General features: G+C 41.4%; 1 protein-coding gene across 2 annotated transcripts; it reads left to right on the top strand.

Annotated features, from left to right (window-relative positions):
* Positions 1–292: 292 nt before the first annotated feature.
* LOC136858555 (luciferin sulfotransferase) lies at positions 293–27,682 on the top strand. Of its 2 annotated transcripts, XM_067138177.2 has the most exons (7): positions 293–447; positions 4,508–4,710; positions 10,046–10,142; positions 11,247–11,397; positions 17,035–17,158; positions 27,027–27,121; positions 27,197–27,682. In XM_067138177.2, exons 2-7 carry the CDS (start codon positions 4,509–4,511, stop codon positions 27,488–27,490), a joined length of 963 nt encoding a protein of 320 aa, XP_066994278.2. In that variant the 5' UTR covers positions 293–447; position 4,508; the 3' UTR covers positions 27,491–27,682. The 2 variants fall into 2 exon arrangements, with proteins under 2 accessions (XP_066994278.2, XP_066994279.2); XM_067138178.2 differs by lacking the exon at positions 4,508–4,710 and having other exon boundaries at positions 416–447.
* The last annotated feature ends 51 nt before the right edge of the window (positions 27,683–27,733 follow it).

The raw sequence follows: 27,733 nt of genomic DNA, 5'->3' as shown, positions 1-27,733 counted from the left end.
AGTGGTTTCATAGATAAAAAGCTGACCCAAACAACAGAGTGACATTATAAAAATAGTTGGAGACTAGACCCGAGAAGGGTTTAACTTTACCTGATGATTCGGTAGAACTTATGACTGACAGATCACCAAAATAAAACCATAATTCATTCTCTCTCGTCACCTGAGGCATAGCATCTGCTCAGCAGCGGTGCACCCTGTGTACTTGCCTGGAGTAAGTCCTGTGTCTATATTTACGTCATAAATACTCGTAAAAGTGTCTCTCAAATTCTCTTATCTACGTGATAAGTACCATGAATGAACAGTTTCTGCCGAGCTTGAGTCAATAAGATCAAAGGCCATTAAAGCGATATCAGTCAGATTGTGGCTGTTTACTGCGGATCGTCACATGTACGCGTAGTTCAGTGGGTATTTTCCAACACAGCTGAGCAGCAGTCAAGGAATAAACAGGTAAATAACTGAATTCATGTCATTTCTGACATAATTACTGAAAAATCTTGACCCACATTTCTGAGAAGTTAGACGTGAAGGATTAGTTTATTAATTTATCTAAAATTCTTGTGAGTGTAGTTTATTCCATCTTTATGATAAACAAGTTTCCAATTGGGCAAGCTCCCAAGGCGTGGTGTTAGATAGGGACGTCCAGAGATATTTGCGCAGGCTAGAAATTTGAAGGACGATCGCGTGAGTTATCCATAATTCATCATGAGTTTCAAAGAGCCGAAATGTTTACTCCCGTATAGTGTATCGTTCTTCGTCATCATCATCATCATCTGTTTACCCTCCAGGTTCGGTTTTTCCCTCGGACTTAGCGAGGGATCCCACCTCTACCGCCTCAAGGGCAGTGTCCTTGAGCTTCAGACTCTTGGTCGGGGGATACAACTGGGGATTATGACCAGTACCTCGCCCAGGCGGCCTCACCTGCTATGCTGAACAGGGGCCTTGTGGAGGGATGGGAAGATTGGAAGGGATAGGCAAGGAAGAGGGAAGGAAGCGGCCGTGGCCTTAAGTTAGGTACCATCCCGGCATTCGCCTGGAGGAGAAGTGGGAAACCACGGAAAACCACTTCGAGGATGGCTGAGGTGGGAATCGAACCCACCTCTACTCAGTTGACCTCCCGAGGCTGAGTGGACCCCGTTCCAGCCCTCGTACCACTTTTCAAATTTCGTGGCAGAGCCGTGAATCGAACCCGGGCCTCCGGGGGTGGCAGCTAATCACGCTAACCACTACACCACAGAGGCGGACCGTTCTTCGTCAACAGAGCGCAAATGTCCTCAATACTCCGAGCCATCACGCGTTAAAGATAGCTTTGAGCACCATCAGTAATATATAAAAATAAAAATAAGGACTTTCTGGAAAGGAATATTAATAATGTCGTTCTTGTACAACTGACGTTTTATTATACTCCACGTTTCCTGGTGATGATATATCTTTGTTAAAACTCACCTTTCAATTTTTAAGATGTAAGTTTTTAAGTGTGTAAATTCAGCTCATTCTTTTTTACTTTTACCACAACCAGGTGGAGTTTCGGGAGAATTATTTGTGAACTTAGTTTTACGGCTAGGTGTCCTTCCTGACGCCAAACGTACGTCGTGGGAAGTATTTTACTATTTTGAGTTCCTGTGGTGTTGATAGAGTAGTGTGTTATGTATGAACCAAGAAACACCAACACCCACTCCCCGAACCTGATCATTTCTGTAGCGATGTGGCAAAAGCTAAGTGTCCACTTATTCAGCCTCTCAGGAGAGGTAATTGAAAGTTTGTAGGTGCTCTATAAATAAAGATATGGCTTAATTGATTATTTTATTGAATATCTATGAGACCAACGTACCTGAAAATAGAATCTAACTCTCCCTAATAGAAATTATTAATTATTTTGCCTTACATGACCTTATAAAGCACATGTCATAATTTGACATGCTACACTTCTCATCCAAATCTGTTGGCAGTATCTCACGTGTCCAACCATTAATTTGTACACAGAAGGAAATGCAGATTTCTTGTTGATAATAGAAATAGTTCGAGCAACATGGTACATTCAAACAACCATTGACACACCTGGTGAAAATTTAAATTGAATAACGTAATTTGAACTCAAAGTTATGAAAAATGTTTGTGATTTTTTTTTATCTCCTCAACCTTACATAGTTGGCAGGCAGAATTTTCATCCTTTCTGGATAGAGCTATTCTTTCCAGTCCTAACTTCTTTACAGTTTGTGATTAGCAGCACTTTATTATGGTATATCGTCAACCTTTTAAATACTATTTAATTCTGTGTTTCACTTCCACTTCACACATTTTACTCGTCATCACAATATTATCATGGTCCCCATCATTCTTACTCTCAGGACCAACACAAGGAGCTCTCATCGCAATGGCGAATGAGTGATAAAATCCACGATAGGCCATCATGGTTCATGTCTACCACTACCAGTACCGGGAATGATGTCACAGGTAATGGCTCCTTTCTTACAAATTACAGTATTACATTACGGTTAGCTCTCCGTATTCCATACAAATATCCATAGAAATTCTTACACACTTCACTCCTATCAGTTGATAAAGAAACGTAGTATTTCACTGTTATCAGTCTGTTGCAAATACGATTGTTGTCTTTTCCTCGACTTCTTACAAGCCGTTTGGTCGTTTTCTTTTCAAGACCATCAATTAGGAACTCATTTTTATGGTATAATGTCCAGCACGTTCTCCTGAAGTTTTCCTTTCATTTTTAGTCTCAACAGTAGCCTACTTAGAAGTCATGACGCTACGCCAAGATTTTCTTCTGAAGTCATACTTCTTAAAACTGTTGTGTTCAGAGATTTCTAATTCTGAGGTGCAGGACTAGGGTCCATCTTCAGGGCGGTTATTTCATTTAGATTTCTTCTCTTGCAGGCCTACATCATCGCTCGGCTCTGAGGCAACTTTCAGACTCAGATTCACATTCGTCATTTTCACTATGTGGAACAAAGTTTGAATCCCAAAAGAAAATGCAATAACAAGCATAAGAAAGTTAAAGTTAATAAGACACTATGATTACATTATTTGTACTTACCTTCAAGTATTTCAAGTGCCCGATTACCTAAAGCCATTTTCATTATATTCTGCGCTCTGCTTTTGATTTTATCTATTATAAGAAGCTATAACTTTGTTCGTATCGTGTATTATACAACGAGCACGCCAAAAACAGAAAAATAAAACTGATGCCACGATTGCTCATACATTGCATTGTAGTGCAACGACCGGAGAAAGGAAAGGGCCACAATGGGTTTGAAAATGAAGGACTCGGTAGGCCTCGCAAACCGAATACTGTCGGGGTCGGAAGAAAACAAGAGTTGACCAACAAAGATCAGATATGTAAGTTGGGAATGAGGAGCCTGGCACAAAAGCAATGCCAAACTCAATTAGAGGACCCGTTGTCGCCAATCCAGGCTCCCTTTTTGTCGCCTTTTACGATAGACATATCATGAATGAATTCTACCGCATCCACTCACAGGGCCCAGATCTGTGTATACCTGCATTTTCTCTTCGTTAGTTGAAACACAGTTATTACGATAATTTCCTGTGGGTGATGATACATGGAATCAAGCCATAGAAAATCACTGAGACTGGTCCTATCAGAATACGATCATCAAGAAACCCTGGTATTGAGCGCGCTAGTTGGTATACAACTAAAACAGGTCCCAAAAATACTTTTGTTTGTGCTCACTTTCGCGGCATAAACTCCAGTCAGTGTCAGATGGGGTATACGTCCAGAAATATAGCTACATCATATTGTATAGAACACCACAACAGGAAAGAAACATGAGTTTTTGAGGTTAAATGTTATTTCTCAGCACCTGCTGAACGGATTGAAATAAAACCACTTGTAGGGAAATTCCAGAGTTCACTGCTATAACATTGGCAAATTTCACGAAAAGCTTTAGTGTTTTTTTTCCTTCAAACAGTACAGCAGACAGAAATAAAGACTTTCAGAATTGGTGGATGTCGTCTCCGCCTCGTGTATACTATCTGCCCTCTCAAAATCATATCAAAGTAAGGAATGTACGGATGGACACTACATTCTTATTATACATAGTGTCCAATGATACCAATGTTTAAACTGTCTTCCTACTGCCTGCAGGCATGTATGCATACGACGTTGCGGATCGCTGAACATTTTCTGGAGGGTGCAGTTGCCCCGTTTTGTTGGAACTAACCCTCTTGAATCTCACGCTCGTTCCAGAATTTCAGTGCGATAACGTTCTGCGTTGATAGTGTCGTAGAAGAAAACTGGCCTAATAACAAGCTACCGACTTGAGGCACACCATATCCCCATGATCAGGTCGTGTAAAGGCATTTTCTTCTATTCTTGAAGGTTCTGCCTGATGACGTATCCGCAGAGATGAAATCACCATGCCGTACATAAATTTTCTCTAAACTTCACGGCACAGTCTTTTAGGACACCATTATTAAGGTTGCTATCCCTTATATGTACTTCTTCATGCAATGGAACGGTATTTGTTCTTTACAGAATGTCCCTAAAGTTCGAGAAAATAAAGACACCACTGAGTGAACAGTTCCGTTTGGCCTCACGGCGAATGTACCCCAACGGTACCGTTCGAGTGACGCCTTCTGAATGTGTTCTTCCCACCAGATATCAAGAGTTCGCCAACAAGATTAAAAACCTAGAGGTACGAGAAGATGATGTATGGATCGTAACATACCCTAAGTGTGGTAAGTACAAGATATGAAACTGTATTTAAACTTACTGCTTCCCTTTAGTTAATAATCGAACCATGTGCTAGGCAGTTTGTAAGTCTACCGGAAACTTGTACATTTTCAGTTTTCCCGTGATGGAAACTGAGAATGTAGTTCAATCTCATTTTATAAACAAATAACAGAAAAATGAATTTAAATAAAAATATAAAGCGATTAATGCATTGTCTCTGAAATTTACTTCTTTTTCAGCACACTGACATCACTGGATCCAAAGAAAAAGACCAGAATATTCCAACTACAAACTGATTGTTTGGTACTAAGCTTTATATATATTATGCGTTATTAGACGCCAGAATTTATTTGTCAGTTACAATTCGGTACAGGAATATAATTCGTAACAGTTACAGTTCGTCAAACAAATAGAATTCCTAACAGATACGATTCGTCACACAATTGCATTTCGTCACAGTTATATCCGGTATAATGAAATTCACCAAAATTTAGCCATGTAAGCCTACCATAAAGCAAAAGCATTTTATGATGTACTGAATTTTTAACTTTTCCCTTTCCAGAATAATGTATCGTGTATCTGGAATTACTAGATACATTGAAAAATTTCCAAAATTTTCAATACTTATTTTGCCAGTCTACAAAATATCCATAATTATGAGATTCAAAATAGATATATAAAAATCAAAAGATGATACTGTAAATGTATATATAGTAGATTTATCTTAACCGTGTCCGACTCGTTGGCTGAACGGTCAGCGTACTGGCCTTCGGTTCAGAGGGTCCCGGGTTCGATTCCCGGCCGGGTCGGGGATTTTAACCATAATTGGTTAATTCAAATGACACGGGGGCTGGGTGTACGTGTTGTCTTCATCATCATTTCATCCTCATCACGACGCGCAGGTGGCGTAAGGGAGTCAAATAGAAAGACTGCACCTGGCGAGCCGAACCCTTCCTGGGATATCCCGGCACTAAAAGCCATACTACATTCATTTCATCTTAACCGTGCACAGAACCGTCAAAAGTGAGGCAGTGTCGCGTGTGTAACTTATTGCTAACAGTAACGCATGATGGAAACAGAATAATAAAGGAACCTTCAAGTCATTCCAGCCGTGCTGCTGATTGCTGCAAAATCGAAGCGAAATAACACATGGTGCCTATAAAGGAAACGGCAAGTACTTCTGGATAACCTATTTCCTCCACTCTTCAAAATAAATTGCAGAGAGTGTCAAGTGAAAGAAATATCAGATTACCCAAATAAGAAAATAACTAATCATTAAGAGAAAGTCTCTATGTTACTAAATAAATAAATAATTGTTAGTAAGTTCTGTTTGAATTAAATCTGATCAAATCTAATTGTGACCAATTTATCACCTGTAATCGATTGAAACTGTGACCAATAAAACCCTGTAGATAAAGATGAAGCTGTGAAGGAAATAACTCTCCCGCGAATTTAGGGTGACCAATTTAAACGAAAACGTTCTAACGAATACCTCTTATTGCTCTTTATTGAAGTAAATTAAATAAACAAATTATATGAGTGATATTAACATTCTTATGTACACTGACTGACAGAGCAAATGCAACACCAAGAAGGAGTGGTTCGAAAGGGATGAAAGTTGGGGAAGAAACAGAGACGGCACGGACGAATAATTGATGTTTATTTCAAACCGATATGCAGGTTACACAATGCGCACGGCATCGACTCAGTAGGATGTAGGACCACCGCGAGCGGCGATGCACGCAGAAACACGTCGAGGTACAGAGTCAATAAGAGTGCGGATGGTGGGTGTCCTGAGGGATGGTTCTACATTCTCTGTCAACCATTTGCCACAGTTGGTCGTCCGTACGAGGCTGGGGCAGAGTTTGCAAACGGCGTCCAATGAGATCCCACACGTGTTCGATTGGTGAGAGATCCGGAGAGTACGCTGGCCACGGAAGCATCTGTACACCTCGTAGAGCCTGTTGGGAGATGCGAGCAGTGTGTGGGCGGGCATTATCCTGCTGAAACAGAGCATTGGGCAGCCCCTGAAGGTAGGGAGTGCCACCGGCCGCAGCACATGCTGCACGTAGCGGTGGGCATTTAACGTGCCTTGAATACGCACTAGAGGTGACGTGGAATCATACGCAATAGCGCCCCAAACCATGATGCCGCGTTGTCTAGCGGTAGGGCGCTCCACAGTTACTGCCGGATTTGACCTTTCTCCACGCCGACCCCACACTCGTCTGCGGTGACTATCACTGACAGAACAGAAGCGTGACTCATCGGAGAACACGACGTTCCGCCATTCCCTCATCCAAGTCGCTCTAGCCCGGCACCATGCCAGGCGTGCACGTCTATGCTGTGGAGTCAATGGTAGTCTTCTGAGCGGACGCCGGGAGTGCAGGCCTCCTTCAACCAATCGACGGGAAATTGTTCTGGTCGATATTGGAACAGCCAGGGTGTCTTGCACATGCTGAAGAATGGCGGTTGACGTGGCGTGCGGGGCTGCCACCGCTTGGCGGCGGATGCGCTGATCCTCGCGTGCTGACGTCACTCGGGCTGCGCCTGGACCCCTCGCACGTGCCACATGTCCCTGCGCCAACCATCTTCGCCACAGGCGCTGCACCGTGGACACATCCCTATGGGTATCGGCTGCGATTTGACGAAGCGACCAACCTGCCCTTCTCAGCCCGATCACCATACCCCTCGTAAAGTCGTCTGTCTGCTGGAAATGCCTCCGTTGACGGCGGCCTGGCATTCTTAGCTATACACGTGTCCTGTGGCACACGGCAACACGTTCTACAATGACTGTCGGCTGAGAAATCACGGTGCGAAGTGGGCCATTCGCCAACGCCGTGTCCCATTTATCGTTCGCTACGTGCGCAGCACAGCGGCGCATTTCACATCATAAGCATACCTCAGTGACGTCAGTCTACCCTGCAATTGGCATAAAGTTCTGACCACTCCTTCTTGGTGTTGCATTTGCTCTGTCAGTCAGTGTATTTTCTTGACAGCAAGTACCGATAATTTGTTGCTTAAAATTCGTACAAATTTTCTAGATCATATTCACTCATACATGTTGAGAAGGGGTAGGAGCTATGGTAAGGTGTATACAGGAAAGGGGAGGATAGGATGTCTTGAACCCACCACAGCGTTATTACTCGTTTAAAATATACTGTATTTGTAATACAATTTTTGCACTCTGTGAAGCGAAATCAAGGGAAGCTTATATTTGACAGCACGTTTAAACGAACGATGGGCCGGAAAGAGAAGCAACTTGGAAAGCATTCTTGCCGGGCTAAGTGGCTCAGACGGTTGAGGCGCTGGCCTTCTAACCCCAACTTGGCAGGTTCGATCCTGGCTCAGTCCGGTGGTATTTGAAGGTGCTCAAATACGACAGCCTCGTGTCGGCAGATTTACTGGCACGTAAAAGAACTTCTGCAGGACTAAATTCCGGCACCTCGGCGTCTCCAAAGACCGTAAAAGTAGTTAGTGGGACGTAAATCAAATAACATTCATTCATTGGGAAACATTCAATGTTTCTCGATAACAACAAATTTTCAGATTACAAACATGTTATTTAAAAACGTATACCTATGATCAAGGAACTTAGCTATAATATTAGTCTGAAAGTTCATGTTTTGCACTCACATAACGACTTTTGCCACGAGAATCTGTAACGTGATGAACAGCGTGAAATGTTCCATAAAGGTTTAAAGGAGGTTTATCCCGGTGTATCCTATAGCACGAATCCATCTACCTCTGTTCTCTTCATCACCGGGAAGCGTAGATGCTGAAATGGCCCTTTCCTTATATGAACGATAATTAGACCTACAACCAGGCACTCTACACATTCACCCTCTTCTGTAAAGAAACCCTAACCAAACCAAACTAACCCCATACCACTACAACCCTTGAAGGGCCTTGGCCTACCAAGTCACCGCAGCTCAGCCCGAAGGCCTGCAGATTACGAGGTGTCGTGTGGTCAGCACAAAGAATCCTCTCGGTAGTTAGTCTTGGCTTTCTAGATCGGGGCCGCTATCTCACCGTCACATGGCTCCTGAATTCTAATCACGTAGGCCGAGTGGACCTTGAACCAGCCCTCAGACCCAGGTAAAAATTCCTGACATGGCCGGGAATCGAACCCGAGGCCTCCGGGTAAGAGGCAGGCACTCTACCCCTACACCACGAAGTTGGCAAAGAAAACCTACACTACACTAACACACAATAATGAAAATAATCAAAACAAATACTAAATTGTAAGTCATGAGTGTCCTGTGGCCTCATATAACCTAGCAATTCTTGTTGGCACCAATTCTGCTCTAACTACAGTACAATAGCAGTGAAAATATATTCTTCCTTTCTTAATCTGTTTACCCTCCAGGGTTTGTTTTTCCCTCGGACTCAGCGAGGGATCCCACCTCTACCACCTCAAGGGCAGTGTCCTGGAGCGTGAGACATTGGGTCGGGAGATAAAACTGGGGAGAATGACCAGTACCTCGCCCAGGCGGCCCCACCTGCTATGTTGAACAGGGACCTTGGTGGGGGATGGGAAGATTAGAAAGGGTAGGCAAGGAAGAGGGAAGGAAGCGGCCGTGGCCTTAATTTAGGTACCATCCCGATATTTGCCTGGAGGAGAAGTGGGAAACCACGGAAAACCACTTCCAGGATGGCTGAGGAGGGAATCCAACCCACCTCTACTCAGTTGACCTCCCGAGGCTGAGTCGACCCCGTTCCAGCTCTCGTACCACTTTTCAAATTTCGTGGCAGAGCCGAGAATCGACCCCGCGCCTCCGGGGGTGGCAGTTAATCACACTAACCACTTCACCACAGAGGCGGACGAACATATATTAATACAGAAAATAAAGTTGTGTGTACATATTTCCACAATACTATGTCTTTGAACAATTCCAGTAATGTTTATATTTCAACAACGTAACTCAAACTATCACTTAAACAAATCTCATGCCTCCGTGCGACCATGCCATCTGTGGAACTTGAATAGCGGAAGGCCGGAAGTAACCTATCGAGTTGGTCATAGGGACGCAGATGGGTACAAGGGCTCTTATTTAAAGTGAGCTGTTCTTATGAAAAGGAGGGGATAACAGAATAGGTAAACAGGTAGTAAATAAAACAGTATATCCATTTTCTGACAATCTGAACGAAATTAATTTTATAGCAAGCACCTCCTTACAAAACCGAAGCCAAACGTTCTTTGTGGTTACAATGACATCAAGCTATTTAAGAGACCATTCTTAAGTATCAGTTACCTGCAACGCAATTTCTATGTCAGGTATATTTTCGTTTCACGAAACTCCACGTCGATTTAGTGCAAAAATTGTAATCACGTTTTTGCAGGTACAACATGGACTCAAGAAATGGTATGGCTACTGATGAACAACCTAGACTTCGACGGAGCCAAGTCACTTCTGTTCGAGAGGTCTCCGTTTGTTGAGTAAGTGTGCATTTATGATCACGTTTCTTATAGTAATAAGACAATTGTCCAATAACGACTGGAACTGGACCAGCTTCCTTACTTGTGTACTAAGAACTTCACAGTGGAAGAATCATGATCGTAACCATAATCTCATAGGATTTCAATAACATGTCTAAACCATTTTCAGCAGTCGGTAATTTCTCACCAGCTGTTAATTTAACAATGTTGTGTCTCTCTATATATTATAGCTACAACGGTCAAATTATGATTAGAATGCGCAGCGATTATGACGAGGATGCCAACATTATACCACTTTATCTGCTCCTAGACATTCACACTGTTTCTGGTGACCAAGAAGTTATCAAATGACGTTGAAGGACTCTTCCTTTCAGAAATAACTTCGAGCACACTCCTGTGCAACTTACTGAAGTAACACAGTCTCTCAGGATAGGAGGATTTGATTCAGTGAAGGAGATGTTCGGAAAAGGTGAGGGGAGTTGCCATCTGTGGCTTATACTAGAAACTGTCTCGGCATTCCCTTAGTGGAGGAGAATGGAGAACCATTCTCAGGACAGTCGATGGTGGAGACCACCCACTTTCCACCTTCCGAATTCAGAGCTGTAGAGCCACAACCGGTACGAACGAAGCCGACTCTTCATCCCCAGACCCAATAAGAATAGTCTACTTATATTCCATGCAAGAACACGAAAGTGGTTTGAAAATCAACTTTATAATTATTTTCTTATGCCGAGGCCATGAAGTGAATCTCCTCTGGTCACACCCTGAGCATTGAATACTATTCCTTGAACGCTGTATGGTTAAAGGAAGCTTTACTAATGATAGTGTACATCATTAAGGCGAAACTGTTGTAGACTATAACGATCAGCGCTCTTCACCTATCAACAACAATACATGGGCGAAAATCCATGTGACACTTATATTTTGTTTGACTCCGGAGGTAATATCGAACTGAATATTCATGGCTTATGTACCTTGGAAATATTTCCTTTTTGTGCATGAATATGCCATTTTTCCACTCGAATCTTCGTCAAGTCCAATGCCTATGTATACATCATATTTAAGCAGGTTATTCGCCACTAAATGCTTTGTTTTTCTTTTCAGATGGATTGGTATCTGCTACCCCGAAGAGGAAGGCGATCTACCGTACGAAGACACCATCGAGCTTACAGAACAGCTGCCCTCTCCAAGATGTATAAAGAGCCACCTCCCGAAGGAACTATTGCCTGATCAACTGTGGACCAAGAAACCTAAGGTATTCACTAAAACTATATTTCACCGAGCTCGATAGCTGCAGTCGCTTAAGTGCGGCCAGTATCCAGTATTCGGGAGATAGTAGGTTCGAACCCCACTATCGGCAGCCCTGAAAATGGTTTTCCGTGGTTTCCCATTTTCACACCAGGCAAATGCTGGGACTGTACCTTAATTAAGGCCACGGCCGCTTCCTTCCCACTCCTAACCCCTCCCTGTCCCATCGTCGCCGTAAGACCTATCTGTGTCGGTGCGACGTAAAATAGCTAGCAAACTATATTTCTTATGATGAGTAGTGAAAATGTGATCATCGTTCGACCTTCGGATGACACCCATTTTCGACAGAGACTGAAAGATAACCGAATTTCATTTCAAAGATAAATCAACAAGACCGAAGAAAGGAAGATTGAAAAGCACTATCGAGTTGAATACTGTGCTAGAAGGAATAAAACCTGACACATGGATCTCGTAAATAAATTAAGAACGACGCTAATTGTGTGGATCACCAATCTCGCGTTGGAGATAGTCAAAAGAAATGTGGATCGATTTTATTACCGACGTATAGTCGCTAAAAGAAAAAGAAAAACAAGAACATTGTATTGTATGATATTCGATATTTAATATTTAATCTACTTTTAATTTTAATTAATATATAATTAAACTCACACATAGATTTAAAAAATCCCTGTGTATAGGCGCAACAAACATTACATCTATAATTTCGATGCGGAAAAAATTGTACTTGCGAGGAAGTATGCCGTGTGTTCGTTCTTTTTTGAGTGACCGTACGGTCTAAATAAAGAGACTAATATTGATAATGAAATTGGCTTCCTGAAAAATGAATTTTTTTGTTACTAACGAACGTTTGAACTTAAAATGGAGAAAACTCATACCTAGACTGTTTTCTGGAGTACTCTTCCTTAAGGGAGTGAAAGTTGCAACGTAGACATACAAGAGGACCACCAACAAGTACCAGAGGAAGGATTTAGGGATAAGTTTTCTTAAAAGAAAAATATTTTCTTAGCCATTCAATGAAGAGTAACAAATGCATAACCTAGAAATTCCATGACAAATTTCTTGATAAAAAACATGTACTCCGAGGAAGAAATATTCGATAATGTGTTCAGTAATCTAGAACTTCGAAACTACGAACGTTAGAAGAAAACAATAGCTTTCAAAAAGGCCTAATTGTATTTGAGACTGGGCGAGTTAGCCGTAGGGTTAAGGGCGCGCAGCTGTGAGCTTACATCCGGGAGATAGTGGGTTCGAACTCCACTGTTGGCAGCCTAGAAGATGGTTTTCAGAGGTTTTCCATTTTCACACCACGAAAATGCCGGGGCTGTACCTTAATTAAGGCCATGACCGCTTCCTTCCACTTCTAGGCATTTCCTATCACATCGTCGCCATAAGAGCTGTCTGTGCCTGTGCGACGTAAAGAAAATTGTAGAAAAGTATGTAATTGCCGTTAGAGAGGGAGAGAGATTCTTATTGCCAGAATAATCAAATATATCCTCTAGACATTACATAGGCTTTTGGGCTTATGCCGTGTCAAAAAGTAAGGTGAAATTCTTTACGTTTCACAGAGAACTGTGCTCTGCGTCATCAGAAGAAAATTTCGACTGTCCACGAGAAAGGCTTCTTAAACAATGAGCTTTAAAATTTAGACGTTATAATAGAAGTGGAAATGGTACGTTCATTCGTCACCGGATGGTCCCCGGATGCGGTACAACGCTAGCGTTCGAAGCGGAAGCTGACAGAACCATCAGAATGAGTCTAAGAGTGTCACATAACATGTATATGTAACATTGACAGGTGTATGGCATAGACACAAGCCTGGAATGAAACATCTGGCGATGAGTAACGTACGAATTTGGAAAACACCGAGACGAAATAACAATAGTGAAGGGACAGGGAAGGGAACTACCTACGTAAATCCTTAACGGCTGGCAAATATTGGGGCAGTTATTCATTTATAGGTAGGGGAGTTAGGGAATGGAATAACTTACCAAGGGAGATGTTCAATAAATTTCCAATCTCATTGGTATCATTTAAGGAAAGGCCAGGAAAACAACAGGTAAGGAATCTGCCACCTGGGCAACTGTCCTAAATGCAGATCAGTATTGATTTATTTTTTTGAACCAGGTATTACTTAATTGATAGCCAGTGTCCCTGTTGAAACTGTCAGGATTTATACGTATTTCCACAGCTTCCCGTATAATCCTGGACCTGTAGTGTCTAGTGTGAGTAAGAGCTCGAGCATCTTGGAACATGACATCATGACCCGACTATAGAGCGTACTCAACTATTGCTGGGTGGTTGAGACGAATATTACGTTCATGTTCTTTGATACGGGTACCAATGGACCGTTATGTTTGACCAATGTATATCTTACTGCAAGTACAGGGAATTTCGTATATTGCAATATCTACTGCTCACCGTCTGGGTAAAACCAAGGACAAATTTGTCCCCACTTTTACATTCTGGGGTATATGAAATTCCCTGTACGTGCGGTATTTGGAAAACATGCAGGACCATTGGTACCCGTATCAAGGAACATGAACATAATATTCGTTTCAACCAGCCACACAAATCAGCAATAGCTGAGCACGCTCTATCGTCGGGTCATGATGTCATGTTCCAAGATGCTCGAGCTCTTACCCACACTAGACACTACAGGTCCAGGATTATACGGGAAGCTGTGGAAATACGTAGAAATCCTAACAATTTCAACAGGGACACTGGCTATCAATTAAGTAATACCTGGTTGCTAGCCATTAAGGATTTACGTAGGTAGTTGCCTTCCCTGTCCCTTCACTATTGTTATTTCGTCTCGATGTTTTCCAAATTCTTACGTTCCTCATCAGCAGATGTTTCATTCCAGGCTTGTGTCTATGCCATACACCTGTTAATGTTACATATACATGTTATGTGACCCTCTTAGACTGATTCAGATGGTTCCGTCAGCTTCCGCTTCGAACGCTAGCGCTGTATCGCCTCTGGGGAGCTATCTGGTGACGAATGAACGTACCATTTCCACTTCTGTTATAACGTCTAAATTTTAAAGCTCATTGTTTAAGAAGCCATTCTCGTGGACAGTCGAGATTTTCTTCTGATGACGCAGAGCACAGTTCTCTGCGAAACGTAAAGAATTTCACCTTATTTTCTTGATACGGCATAAGCCCAAAATCCTATATCATGTCTATAAGTACGGGCCGTGAAAGCGTCAATGGCAACAAATATATCCTTATTTAATCTATGTCCAGTAACGTATTATTGTGCCATCGGTACTATATTTTACAGTTATAACTATTACGAAGATCTGGATTTGTAAATATACTCCTGAACCGACAATGAAGTACGATACGCATTCCTTTCGATAATATGTCTGGATGAATCGTACTGTTCAAGCTGGGATGAGAATGTGAGACCCTCGAATCGTACAGATTACTGGCATCATATTCTCACGCTCCGAACATTTCCTTGGATGACTGGTTTTATTGGTTTACCTCTCTCAAAGGACACTCAAGGTTGCCTGATGTTCGAAGGATTTAACACGGCGATCTTCGTGTCTGATGAAGATTGCAGCCGATTTGAACGGACAATATCGAGAATATTTCTGAGTTACAGGCATGTGCAGTAGATTAGAGAGAAGTCTGGACGGGAGAACAGTTGTACATGTTAATCTATACACTGAGTGACCAAACCTCACGGGAAGGGGTATCCTATTAGACAATGTTCCGTGTATGACCCCTGAGTGTTGGGCTAGGTACGGCGTAGCTGAGCAATCTCTCACAGACACCAGTGTCATGAAGATGGCAACACGTTGCGAGATAACCGACTTTGAACGTGGGATGGTCATCAGCTCACGGCGCATAGATCATAGCTTTGCGGAGATTACACGCGAATTTGGGCTTCCGGAGTCAACAATGTTGAGGGTGGATCTTCAGTATCGCAGAGAGTATGTAACTACCCGCGTAAATGGCCGCATGGAAAGACCAAAGGTGTTTAACGAACGGACATCACGTCGCCTCCACAGAAACATACTGGGCGTTCGACGGGCTACTGTGAGTCAGATCACCACGCAGTTGAATGCCGGAAGTCAGGAACCCAATTCTACCAGAATTGTGAGGATCCTACTGCATCACATAGGTTTCACCAGCCAACGAATAACTCGTCTCCCTTTGCTAACACCTCGACATAGAGCTCAACGACATATATGGGCCTGCGACATCGGCAGTGGATCATGGAACAGTGACGGCATATGATCTGATGAATCCAGGTTCCAGTTGTATCGAGCTGATGGGCGCGTGAGTGTGTGGAGTATTTCCCATAAATCTATGGATCCTGCGTGTCAAGAAGGTTGTGTTTAGGCGGGAGGTGGCTCAGTTCTGGTTTGGGCGACATTCTCATGGTCGCAATTAGGCCCCATTTTCCGCCTGCAGGGAGCGCTGACAGGTGCACGTTATGTGGACATTCCTTCAGACCATCTGCATCCTTTTCTGGCCCTGGATTATTCTTATGGAGATGCCATGTTTCAACAGGACAATGCGCCATGTCACTGCTCTGTGGTGGCACGCAGGTGATTGGAGGAGCACTCCAGTGAAGTTTCGACCATGAATTGGCCCTCCAAATCCACCGATCTTAATCTAGTTGAGCATTTAGGGGTGCTTTCAATTCTGGTGTACCCTCCATGAACCCCGCTCCAACTACACAAGACCAGTTGTGGGTAGCAGTGCAAGATCCGTGGGTCCAGATATCTCCAGAACGATTCCATTGTAGAGTCAATGCCTCGCCGTACTGCTGCCGTTTCAAGGGCTCACGGATGATTAACTCGTTATTAACATCAGATTCAGTGTCTTTCCATGCCTTTTAGCCACTCAGTGTATAACGATGAAGGGAAATTGTTGACAAACAATGCAAACAGCAAGAAGTTGTAAATTTCTGGCACAATTCTGCAATGAGGGACATCGTGTTCATACTGTACTTTTATTAAAATGTTAGTGTTTCAGTCTGTCAGATATAGGTCACTTTATTAAATAATTCTGTTACCTTCAACATTAAGATGCCGACCCCGTGGTGTAGGGGTGGCGTGTCTGGCTCTCGCACGGAGGCCACAGTTTCGATTCCCGGCCAGATCAGGGATTTTTCTCTCGACCTGAGGGCTGGTTTGAGGTCCACTCTGCCTACGTGATTAGAATTGAGGAGCTTAATGACGGTGAGATGGTGACCCCGGTCTCGAAAGCCCAGAATAACGGCCGAGGGGATGCGTCGTGCTGACCACACGACCCCTCGTAATCTGCAGGCCCTCGGGCTGAGCAGCGGTCGCTGGGCAGGCCAAGGCCCATTCAAGGGCGTTAAGTGCCGTGGGGTTTGGTTCAGCATTAAGATATTAACTGAGAAAGTAAACTTGGATTTAGATTGAGTATAGAAAGAGAACAGAGAGGACGTCCAAGAGAAATGAATGAGTAGAGTGGGGTATAAATATTTTTTTGCTAGTGGCTTTACGTCGCACCGACACATATCTCCCGAATACTGGATACTGGTCGCACTGAAGTGACTGCAGCTATCAAGCTCGGTGAACTGACTCTTCAAGCCTAGTTGTTAGGGGAGAAATGTTGACAATATCTCTTTCTGTTTCCAGATTATTTACGTGACTCGTGGATGCAAGGACGTGATAGCGTCATATTTCAGCCACCATCGGGTCTGTAATGGCTACACAGGAACTCTGGAAGAGTTTGCCGAGGCCTTCTTGGAAGAAGATATTGGTAAGTGCTGGAGGTTTGTTGAACACGTTCTTCTATGCGAACATTAGTTGGGCCAGACTCTATTAGAATTTCCAATAATCTGAATTTTATCCAGTGTGCTATTATTCCTTAGTATTATATTAATAATGAAATCAAAGTGGCAATAAATGTTCGGGAATATTCAATTACAACTCTCAAATTTGCCGATGTGATATTACTCTTATCCGAATCAGAAGAAGATTTGGAAGAAAAGTTGAATGGAATGGATATAGTTTTTAAAACCAAGTATAAAAACAAAATAAAATAAAACTTAGTGATGGAATGAAGCAATAATGCTATTGCTAACCTGGTGCAACACTTGTAAAGCAGACCTCGAGGGAAGTTGGAAGGCATCTCCCACGTATATGAAACTGCGTGTGGCGGATGAGTTACAGAGATGTTACAGACAGCACAACTACCCAGTCCCCGAGCTAAGATAATTAAGCATTTAAGATTAAAATCTCCGACTTGGCCGGGAATCGAACCTGGGATCCTCTGAAATGAGGGCCACCACGCTGGCCATTAAACAAAGGATTCGGACATGGATTGTAGTAGAGTAAGGCTAAATTATTAAGGAAGTACAGGAATTTTGCTACGTAGGAAGTAAAATAACTAATGAGGAAAGAAGCACGCAGTATATGAAATCTAGGTTGGCACTGACAAAGTGAACCTTCATGAAAAAATAAATTCTAGTTGCCACAGACATGGATATACCTCAGTCTTTTGTTTCTGAAAGCATTTGTCTGGAATGTGGCACTGTATAGAAGGTGATAACTGCTGTAGAAAGAAATAGAGACCAACAAAATGTGGTGCTATAGATGAATTTCTAAGTAGAGATGGGTCAATCGGATCACAAACGCAGAGGTGTTGAACCGAATAGGACTGGAGAGAACGATCTGGCTATATTTGACTTTAGAGGGTTAATGTCGAGGGAGACCAGGGGATCAGTATGACAAACATATTACGAAGGATGTAGGATTTATTCGTTAAGTAGCGATAAATACATTGGGCCAGGATAGGATAGTGTGGAGTACTGTATCAAACTAAGCAAACCGGGAAAATACGTTAATGTTCTCGGTATCTTCTCAGAAGGCCGAGAAGGGTGACATCCATGATGATGATGATGATGATGATGATGATGATATATTTGAGCACAGAGAGCTAACCTGGTGCGCTCCGAAAGACTGGCTGGTTGAATGTGGGTGGCCGGAAGGTCTGTAGGCCGAAGGTTAGTATGTATATTCGTCAGAGAAGTGGGTTAGGATTCAATAATATGAGATGGATTGCAGAACTGAATTTGATCAGTCTATGGACTGATGACTAAAAAACGATCAGCACCCATAGAATGTACGCTTTCTGATGAACGAAAATAAATCAAATAAAGGAGTTGGAGGAAATTAGAGATGGTACATTCAATGAGGCCTAAGTATTCTGGCAGTATTACATCCTACTTTAAAAATGCAATCCTATCCAGAAAACAAAGGTAGAGAGAAAAATAAAAATAGAAAAAGTGGAAGAAAAGTGTAACAATCAGGTCACTTTTACAATCTTGTGTACTTTATTTATCATTTATGCAGCAGGAGAAGCCTCCATCTTGAGGGTTCCATTATTTATGAAAGCATCTTTTTCAAGCTACAAGGTAATAGTATAAAATTTATGATGGAATGTATTTGAATGCAATCAGTTTATGTGAAAATTGTCGGGTGAAAAATAGAATATAAAAAGAAGATATGCGCTGATGTTGGGCAGTAAAATAACCTACGATGGTAGAAGCAAGGAGGATTCCAAATGAAGACTAGTTCGAATGAAGAAAGCTATTCTGAAAACAAAAGATTTTTTTGTGTTCACCCTTAATAAAGAACATTTCTAAACTCGTTTGCGTTGTGCGTGTCATTGTGTGAATGTAAAACATTGATAAAGACGAAAGTGATTTTGATGTTTTTCAAGGCTGCGGTAGCAATCAGTGTTGAAAATGAATGAATTGATCACAGGTAAAGAGATGATACAGCATATCATATTGATAAGAGGAGTATGACTCATTAATACTTGACCAGGATAAGGACTAGATTGCATGGATGCACCTTGAGACATCGGTATTTTGAACTGAAGTATTTCAGTGAGGGAGACTTCGTGATTGACGTCTCTATTTACACGTGTCAGCTGAGTTAGGCTCTTTCCACGCTTCCTCACTCTCAATCATTCTCCACTGGCCGAACTCCCAGATCTTCATCTTCTGTATCACTAGCGGTGTATGACTCTATATCCCAAGATTCTGAAGAGCTTGAGCTGTCATTACCGCGTGAAATAACAACACTCTTAATTGCTTCTTCTAACAGCCCTTCGTCTAAGCGTCATATATTAAATCATCAGTGTGACGTACAACTTTCAACCAGTGTTCACTACCAGCTTCGCACATTCCTCAGCAAACTTTTCTTATGCCTACTGACGTACCTCTTTACTTTTGCTCATGTTAAATCTATCGGGTTAGAGAGGCAGCAGTAGGGATATGTTCGAATCACACGATGTCCGTGTTTCGGGGCAATTTAATCAATATTACATAAAATGAGACTTGTGGTTTACGTATATTAATTAGTTCCATCAATTCAGCTTTATACAGTTTGTTCATTTCCTTCATCTTGCAGTGCTATGGGGCCTGAGCATTGCAATGTCATAGTCAGTCAGCCATATCGGATTTCCGTGAAGCCATTGTGGGAGGTTTATCATGCACAACGGGTGTCCATTACTATGACTGAAGACTCCTTTAAATTAGGAATTAGGGAATCTTCGAACCAATCCCTGAAACAAATGCTGTCCATTGCATCTTGGTAGTCATTTGTTTGTTTCAATTTACGCAACAATAAGCCATTTTGAACAAACCCCGCCGAACTGCCGGCGTGAAACACAATAAACCTCCATCTTTTTCCTAATTTGCATTGATCTCTCAGCACTGTGATCTGTCCATCCTTCCATAAGACAATTTTCTGTGCTGACAAATACTTCATCTAGCAAAATAACTTTGTCAAAATCCACTACAACAACATTATCGGTTTTCTTCATACGAAATTTTCTATTTGGGCAGACCTTCCAACAAAACCAATATTCTTCAGTACACGCTTCACCGGGGAGGAGGTATCACGGAAGAGCTCTGCAGTTTTTAACTAGTACGACCTTTACTGTTGGACACTCCTTCCTTTTGTAGTAGCTATACACGTAATGGCGAGATGTTTCCTCCTGAAATGTGTCTGCGTTCATCATCTGCTACGTAGAAGACCTCTTCTATCCTGGGGTCGTCAATATAATTGAGGAGCAGTCTTTTTTCACCTTATACTTTTTCCTCTATAAATATTTAGAGTCTTCTATATATTAAAAAATTGATGAAAACTAAAGTCAGTCAATACGGCCATTCTATCCGGTCGATTTCCTTCATTTTTTAACTGAAAGGTATTCATACACAGATTTGTCATCAGGCACTATAAATCACTTAACTTTTGCCTTCCTCAAATAATTTGATTTTTTCAATTTTTTGTCTCTTTAAACCTATCATATCTTTGGCTCTAATTGAGGTACGGAGCTCGTTTTGACCTAAGAACACTCAATGGATCAAGATCTTTCATTTCAGCTCTTAACTATTCAAATTGGTTGATTCTGAGGAAAGTTATGAGTGCACATTCCATTTGACGTCCCATTTCTTCAACATTCTTTTCTCATTGAAGCAATTAAATCTTTCGTTCTAATTGAGGTACGCAGTTCGTTTTGGTCTAAAACCACTCAGTGGATCACGCGCTTTCTTTTGAGGCAATAACTACTTAAATTGGTAGAGTCTGAGAAAAGTTATGAGTACATTTGTCTCCATGACGAAGATCTTTCAAGGACTTTTCAACAATTCAGCGCGTAGTGTTGTTCCAAGGAACGTTTAATTTGATGTATTTTCAAGTGTTTTATTGACATAATATTACATTCTATTACCGCAGCAGATCATGTGCTTTATTTCATTAAGTCGGAACTTTGCAAATACATCCGTGAGGAGGGTAACGAACAACACCATACTTTGCACATTGCGGGCGGAGCCAGCGGGAAACTCCTAGTTGTGTTATTAAGTAAGTTAAGCACAGCGGCCATTGTGTCATGAAATGTATTGACTGGAGGAATAGGTCCACCAATAGCCTTTCCCAATTAGTTCCTATCAGCGAACACCGATTCGCGAAGTAAAAATAGGTAGGAACAATCAGAAAACGATGAGGATCATGCTGTTGATACTCTTACCGAGCGCGTGGTTTTACATTTTGCCCGTAAATAAGATACTTAAGGAGTGTCTGTTCAAAAGGTGCTATTTCCACTTTTAAAAAAAATCTGTATTTCGTCCACATGCATTACAGTTGTAGGATGTTGCCATGTGAATCCAGGTCAGAAATGTAATTCCTTAAACGCCGTACCAAATCCGATTATGGGTATGTTACATGTACCTTTAATTTTTTTTTGCTAGGGGCTTTACGTCGCACCGACACAGATAGGTCTTATGGCGACGATACGATAGGAAAGGCCTAGGAGTTGGAAGGAAGCGGCCGTGGCCTTAATTAAGGTACAGCCCCAGCATTTGCCTGGTGTGAAAATGGGAAACCACGGAAAACCATCTTCAGGGCTGCCGATAGTGGGATTCGAACCTACTATCTCCCGGATGCAAGCTCACAGCCGTGCGCCTCTACGCGCACGGCCAACTCGCCCGGTACCTTTAATTTAACGCTTCTTGCGTTTTTCTCACAACTTTTGTAAGGTGGAAATATCAACTGTTGAACAGACACTCATCATTTCATACAACAGTTACACACTTGAATAAACCATAAATAAAAGTAATTGTTAAATACCACAATATGCGTATTGTACGAGCAGTTTAATAGAATACTGATCTCACATGCAAATCCTGTTTACAGAATACAACAAATCACACTGACTGATAGCTATTAGCCGTCAACGTACGAACTGCATAACAGGGACAACGCTGAGAAACATGATCTCTTTACGAATTCGCCGAAGCCAACTGCTGTTAGTCAACTGGAAGATAAGCCCCTAAACACGTCATCTCCGGTGACGTCTGCTTACCCTATGTCAATCAGAAAATAAATTCGTTCTCGCTGTAGCTTAAACGGAGACTGATGCAATTTCGAAGATCATACTTGACTGTATTTAAGAGTAACCATGCAAACTATTTTCAATTCCATGAAAAGTGTAGAAGCCTTGCGTTTTGATCAAAAATAGATTTTTATTTTCACCATATAAAAAACTCCATTGCCTTCTGAATACACATATGTCTGTAAATCGTTAAATCGTCGTTCATAAAATGGCTCCTCATGAGGCACGCCCTCATCAGCATGTCATTGATGCTCTGCTGGCTCTGGTTATGCACAACGCTGAAGATTTGAAGGTAACAAAAATTAAAAATTCATCAAAGCTAGAGATCAAATATTTTCTAAACTAACTCGTGTGATATAGACCTTCGATCCACAATTGTAATAACTTTTAGAAAAGAGTAGCAGGTTGAGAAAGAACAGAAATCCTAAAATTTAGATTAATTGATTCCCCCCTACTCTCCAATCAAACTTTTACTGAGCAAAACAGGTCAATAACTGGACTTTGTACATTTATAGTTTCTATAAAAATTTGATACCATTGTGATTTTCGGTACCGGAATTAACTACTGTAACCTTTTCTCTAAAAAGATCATTTGTGTTATTTTCTGTGTTTTGTCACAAGTTATATTTACAAATAACGTAATATGGACATCCGTCGACTCAGAATAATTTTTTTTTTTTTTTTTTACAGAGTATAAGATTCTAAGCCATACCTCAAACATATAGTGAGAAAATGTTTAATGTAATGGCGTCTACTAAATTCTGCCTCGGTCTTCGGAAAGTGATTTGTTAATTTCAGAATATGAGATATTTCGAAACCATACTTTTCAACGTTTCGTCACACAATCATTTCTAAGAAAGACATTCCCCAGGTTAAGTGGTATAAATAGAAAGATCAATTGCCTGTAGTAAGTTACACTGTTAGAGTACTTTAAATATTGTTCACAATACACAAAACATATAATTTTCTACTCAACCTAATTCTATCCAGTTATCCGACCAGGTGATGTGTTCCCAGCTATTGCCGAAGTAATGGAGCGTGTCATACATCTCCTGGGCAATTACAAATAAATGACTAATTAAGAAGTATTGTTGCCTGCTGCCATTTCTTGATGGATACAGTACTTTTGTATCCATCTCTTAGCACAGGGCAGAGTAAAGTGTAGCTTCCACTGAAGTCCAAGTCTCATCCATGGCTGTAACAATATGGAAGCTGCTGGGGTGTGGGTGGTGCTGAGTAATGACATTCAGAGCACGACTAGTGCATCTGAGTGTTATGAAAGGTGTTGCTCACAGGGTCAGTCGTGCTGCAATAGCACTTTCTGACCCAGTGAGGAAAGCAATGGCAAACTACCTCACTCCTCGTCTTGCCTAGTACGCCTCATTTTGGTGCTGCCATTGGTTTTTGCGGTTTCCTTATAACCGCCTAACCTTTGGTGGTGCTATTTGAGGATCCAACCAGCCTCTGGGCTGATGACCTAACAGACAGACAAGAAGTATAGTGCTCGTCTCAGCTGTCTGTGTAGAGGCTGGTTTGGTGCAGACAGACGTGCCACGCCAATCTGTGCTAACCTCTGACTATCCTGCGGCTGCTCGTTATACTTATATCTTGGTTTCCTCTTCATTTCCCTATAGACGCAACAACTTTTCATGAGTGTTTCAATATGTGGCTTCTTTCCCTTCTTCTGGTAGTATCGACGGATCTTTCTTCTTTCACAAGCTTCATTATGTCTTCGTATGTGATCTGATCTATCCATCCCACTTCCAACAATCTTCGGTAATATAATAATTTCGTGTGGCTACTTTTAGCCGAGTGCAGCCCTTGTAAGGCAGACCCTCCGAAGAGAATGGGTGGCATCTGCCATGTGTAGGTAACTGCGTGTTATTGTGGTGGAGGATAGTGTTATGTGTGGTCTGTTAGTTGCAGGGATGTTGGGGACAGCACAAACTCCCAGCCCCCGAGCCATTGGAATTAACCAATGAAGGTTAAAATCCCCGACCCGGCCGGCAATCGAACCCGGGACCCTCTGAACCGAAGGCCAGTACGCTGGCCATTCAGCCAACGAGTCGGACAACAATCTTCGGTAATATCACATTTCAAACTCTTTTTTTTTATATTTGCTCCCTCTATCCGTGGAATTAAATTGACCGCGATGTGCGGAGGAAACCTACACCGCTTTCACTTTTAGTGGGAGTAAATGATGTCTACCGTACGTCGGGCTAGATAGAGGGTGGTGCAGGTGAGGTTTGAACAAACAAAAATGGAATGGAGAAGAATGTACAGTGAGTGTCCTCGCGCGCTTTACCATCTTTGCTCGACGACAACGTTGCTACATTCAGCTAGAAGAGCTCGTACCTCATGTGTACCGTGAGCTCACTCTTATGGATTCAATTGTCATTTGGCTAACCAGGACTTGCGCAGCGTTTAAGTTTGGATTATTTGCTGTGACCTTTAGGACTTCTTCGTCCTCAGAGAATAACGACGCTACCGTAAATAAATGAGATAAATTACCTGTGATAATCCGTAGCTGAAGCAATTTGTTCATTTAAGTGATCCTAGTATCACCATCCAAATAACTGCATGAGCCTTTACAGTCCATATACGGGAAAGACTAACTACTGCTATTAAAAGCATAAGCGACATCAGATATATATAGAGAATGTCCGCAGTCACGGAAATGTGACGGAAATTATGTGAAGTGAAAGTGATTCCCGAGCTTACTTATGGGCTGGAATTAATATGGGAACACCTACCAAAGAAGCAAATAAGGGAAGTTGAAAACCTAGAAGCGAGATAATTGAAAAAGTTGGTAGGTCTCCCAAAATGCAGGCGGTCTCGCTACACTTATGTAATGTTGAGGGAAACATTTGAATCGTTTGTTTCAGAAACGACACTTCTCCAACGTACCAAATTGTTCAGAAAACAGGAAAAACTGTCTGTGGTGTGTAATGTAATTTCTATCATTCCGATATTTATTATGCTTATTCTACTGTTGAAATGACTATGACAGATAGGTTGATTGTATGAATTAGTCCAATACGTTCCTTTACAGACTTTGTTGAAAATGGTGGAGACGTGCTGTTTCTGCAACAAACACCATTAATGAGAATATAAGGAAGTGTAACATTGATTTTAACGTCATTTCAATTTCAAAAGGAACTTTATTAAATAAAGTACAAATTTTGTACTGAGGAAATACAGTGTTTAAACCCATTATTTAATAGTTATTTGTAAGACTTACTTATTTGCACTTATTATGATTAGACCACATTGTATAGAAAAATAACTAGAAGAATACTCCTTTTATGTCCCTTTCCAAAGTTCAAAATATATATAAAACAAAACAACACAATATAATACAAGTATCTTATCTTTGAACAATGCTTCTCACTTCTATTGCGCTGATGTTATCCATGCAAACTTCATTATAAAACTCATGGTGTTCTTCTGGTATGTAAGATTCCAACTTCTTTATGTCTGCTAATTTCCTTTCATTTAATGGAACACAGCCTTGTGGATAAGCAAGTCTAGTTGGTAACACAGGGAGACGGGTTGCAGAAATAAGCAACTTGAAAGTATGAACGCACAGTCCATCAATACAGTATTTTCCTAAGACCTGATTTGCCTCATACTGAAACTCCATAAATTGATTTATATGAAACTCGACCTTTGCATCTCTTTTCACACTTCTTCCTAGTGACTCAAGTGAAGTAAAAACAACACCTCTCCAGGATAAGTGTTCTTTCTGCACAAAACGGAAACTTTCATTCGCAACTGATAGGCAGAGATATATGGTAGAAGTGTTTTTTCTGCACAGAATGGTAGCCCTTCGACATTAATCATGGCAGTATTAATAACTCATATAGTGTCAAAAAGTGGAGAAATGCTGTTTCTGCAACAAACGATTCATTTTTAGTGGAGGACCTGAGGCTACAATTGCTCTTTCCAACTACAGCTGCATACACGGAGCTTCTTTAAGGGCCCTAAACGTAAAGGAATAACATAGACGAAGAATTCTACACCACCACGGCTACGCAAACCAAAGACTGGATGGAAGCAGAATACGAGCTGAGGCACTTAGAGACACGTTTGGCAAAGCATGGTTTCCACCACCGAATTTGCAGTCTGCAGTCGTTCTACAAGGCAAAGGTCGAGTGTATTTGCGGCTTGTGTGGAAAAGTGTGTAAAAAATATCACGTCATGAAATGTACGAACAGAACACCATCATTGACACAATTCTGTTTAGAATAAGTTGTAATGTACTCGTATGCTGAATCAAATGTATGAAGTTCGATCTCAGTGGATTCCTGGTTCGAATTTTCACCTGAAAGATCACGTAGATCAAGGAAAAGCATCAGACCTTAAATCTTCAGTGAGAAATCAAAGTGTTCCAGGTTTTCTCAGGCATATCGTGTGGTAAGGGAATGGCAAGAATACATAATGTCAAGCGTCATTTTCACAAATACCATGTTGAAAGGTGCTAATATTACTATTCCCTTACATCCTAAAACAATAAACCAATAAAAGTATAATCAAATAATCAAGTGTATTACATTTTCTGATCAGACGTACCTAATATTGGCAAGAAACATGAACATAAGTCTTATCGCATTCAAACCACAAACTCTGGTGAAGTGAAATTAAACGTTATGATTCTATTTTGTGCCATAGTTCAATCAACTGTTCACCCTACTAATTACGACAGTTTTGTCTGTTGTTACAGTGTTCTGGGATCCCTTTTGGAAGCATATTCTCGATTTCTGGAAGTTAAGGAACGAGCCGAACATCCTCATTAATACTTTCGAAGAGATGAAAAAGGTATGTGGATATTAGTTTTCAATGTATTTATACATTGAAAGATAGATTTATATTCTCTAATTCATTTTATTTTAGGATTTACCCGGTGTGATCAGGAAGACAGCAGCATTTCTTGGAAAGGACATAACTGACGAGCAAGTCTCCCAGCTTGCAAAGCATTTGGACTTCAGCAACATGAAGAACAATACTTCTGTTAACTATGGGGAATATGTCAAGATTTTACAAGAGAGATTCTCTGTGGACAATCCATTCATGCGCAAGGGAGAAATCGGCTCCGGGAAGAAGGAACTGAGTCCAGAAATGATAGCACGAATAGATAAATGGAGTCAAGAGCATATCAAGGGATCCGAATATCCCTTCGTCGGTTGAATCAAAGAGCTTTATAAATTTACTTAACATCTTAAGTCACTTTGTATATCTCTGCTTGTTGTCCGGTGTGCACAATAATATCACTATTTTAATATGCCATTCCTCAGTTTTAAAACTCTTTCAGTATGAAGGCGTTGTGACCTGCATATCATTTATGGTACGATGAAAGTTAATAAAACATATGAAAAATTGTTTAGAATGTAAAACCTAATTCATTCCTATATTGGTAGCTTCTGTAACCAA

Source organism: Anabrus simplex, chromosome 1 (genome assembly GCF_040414725.1).
Source record: "Anabrus simplex isolate iqAnaSimp1 chromosome 1, ASM4041472v1, whole genome shotgun sequence".
Classification (NCBI taxonomy): domain Eukaryota; kingdom Metazoa; phylum Arthropoda; class Insecta; order Orthoptera; family Tettigoniidae; genus Anabrus; species Anabrus simplex.
Note: the sequence above shows the minus strand (reverse complement) of the source record. Positions and strands in the feature narration are given on the sequence as shown.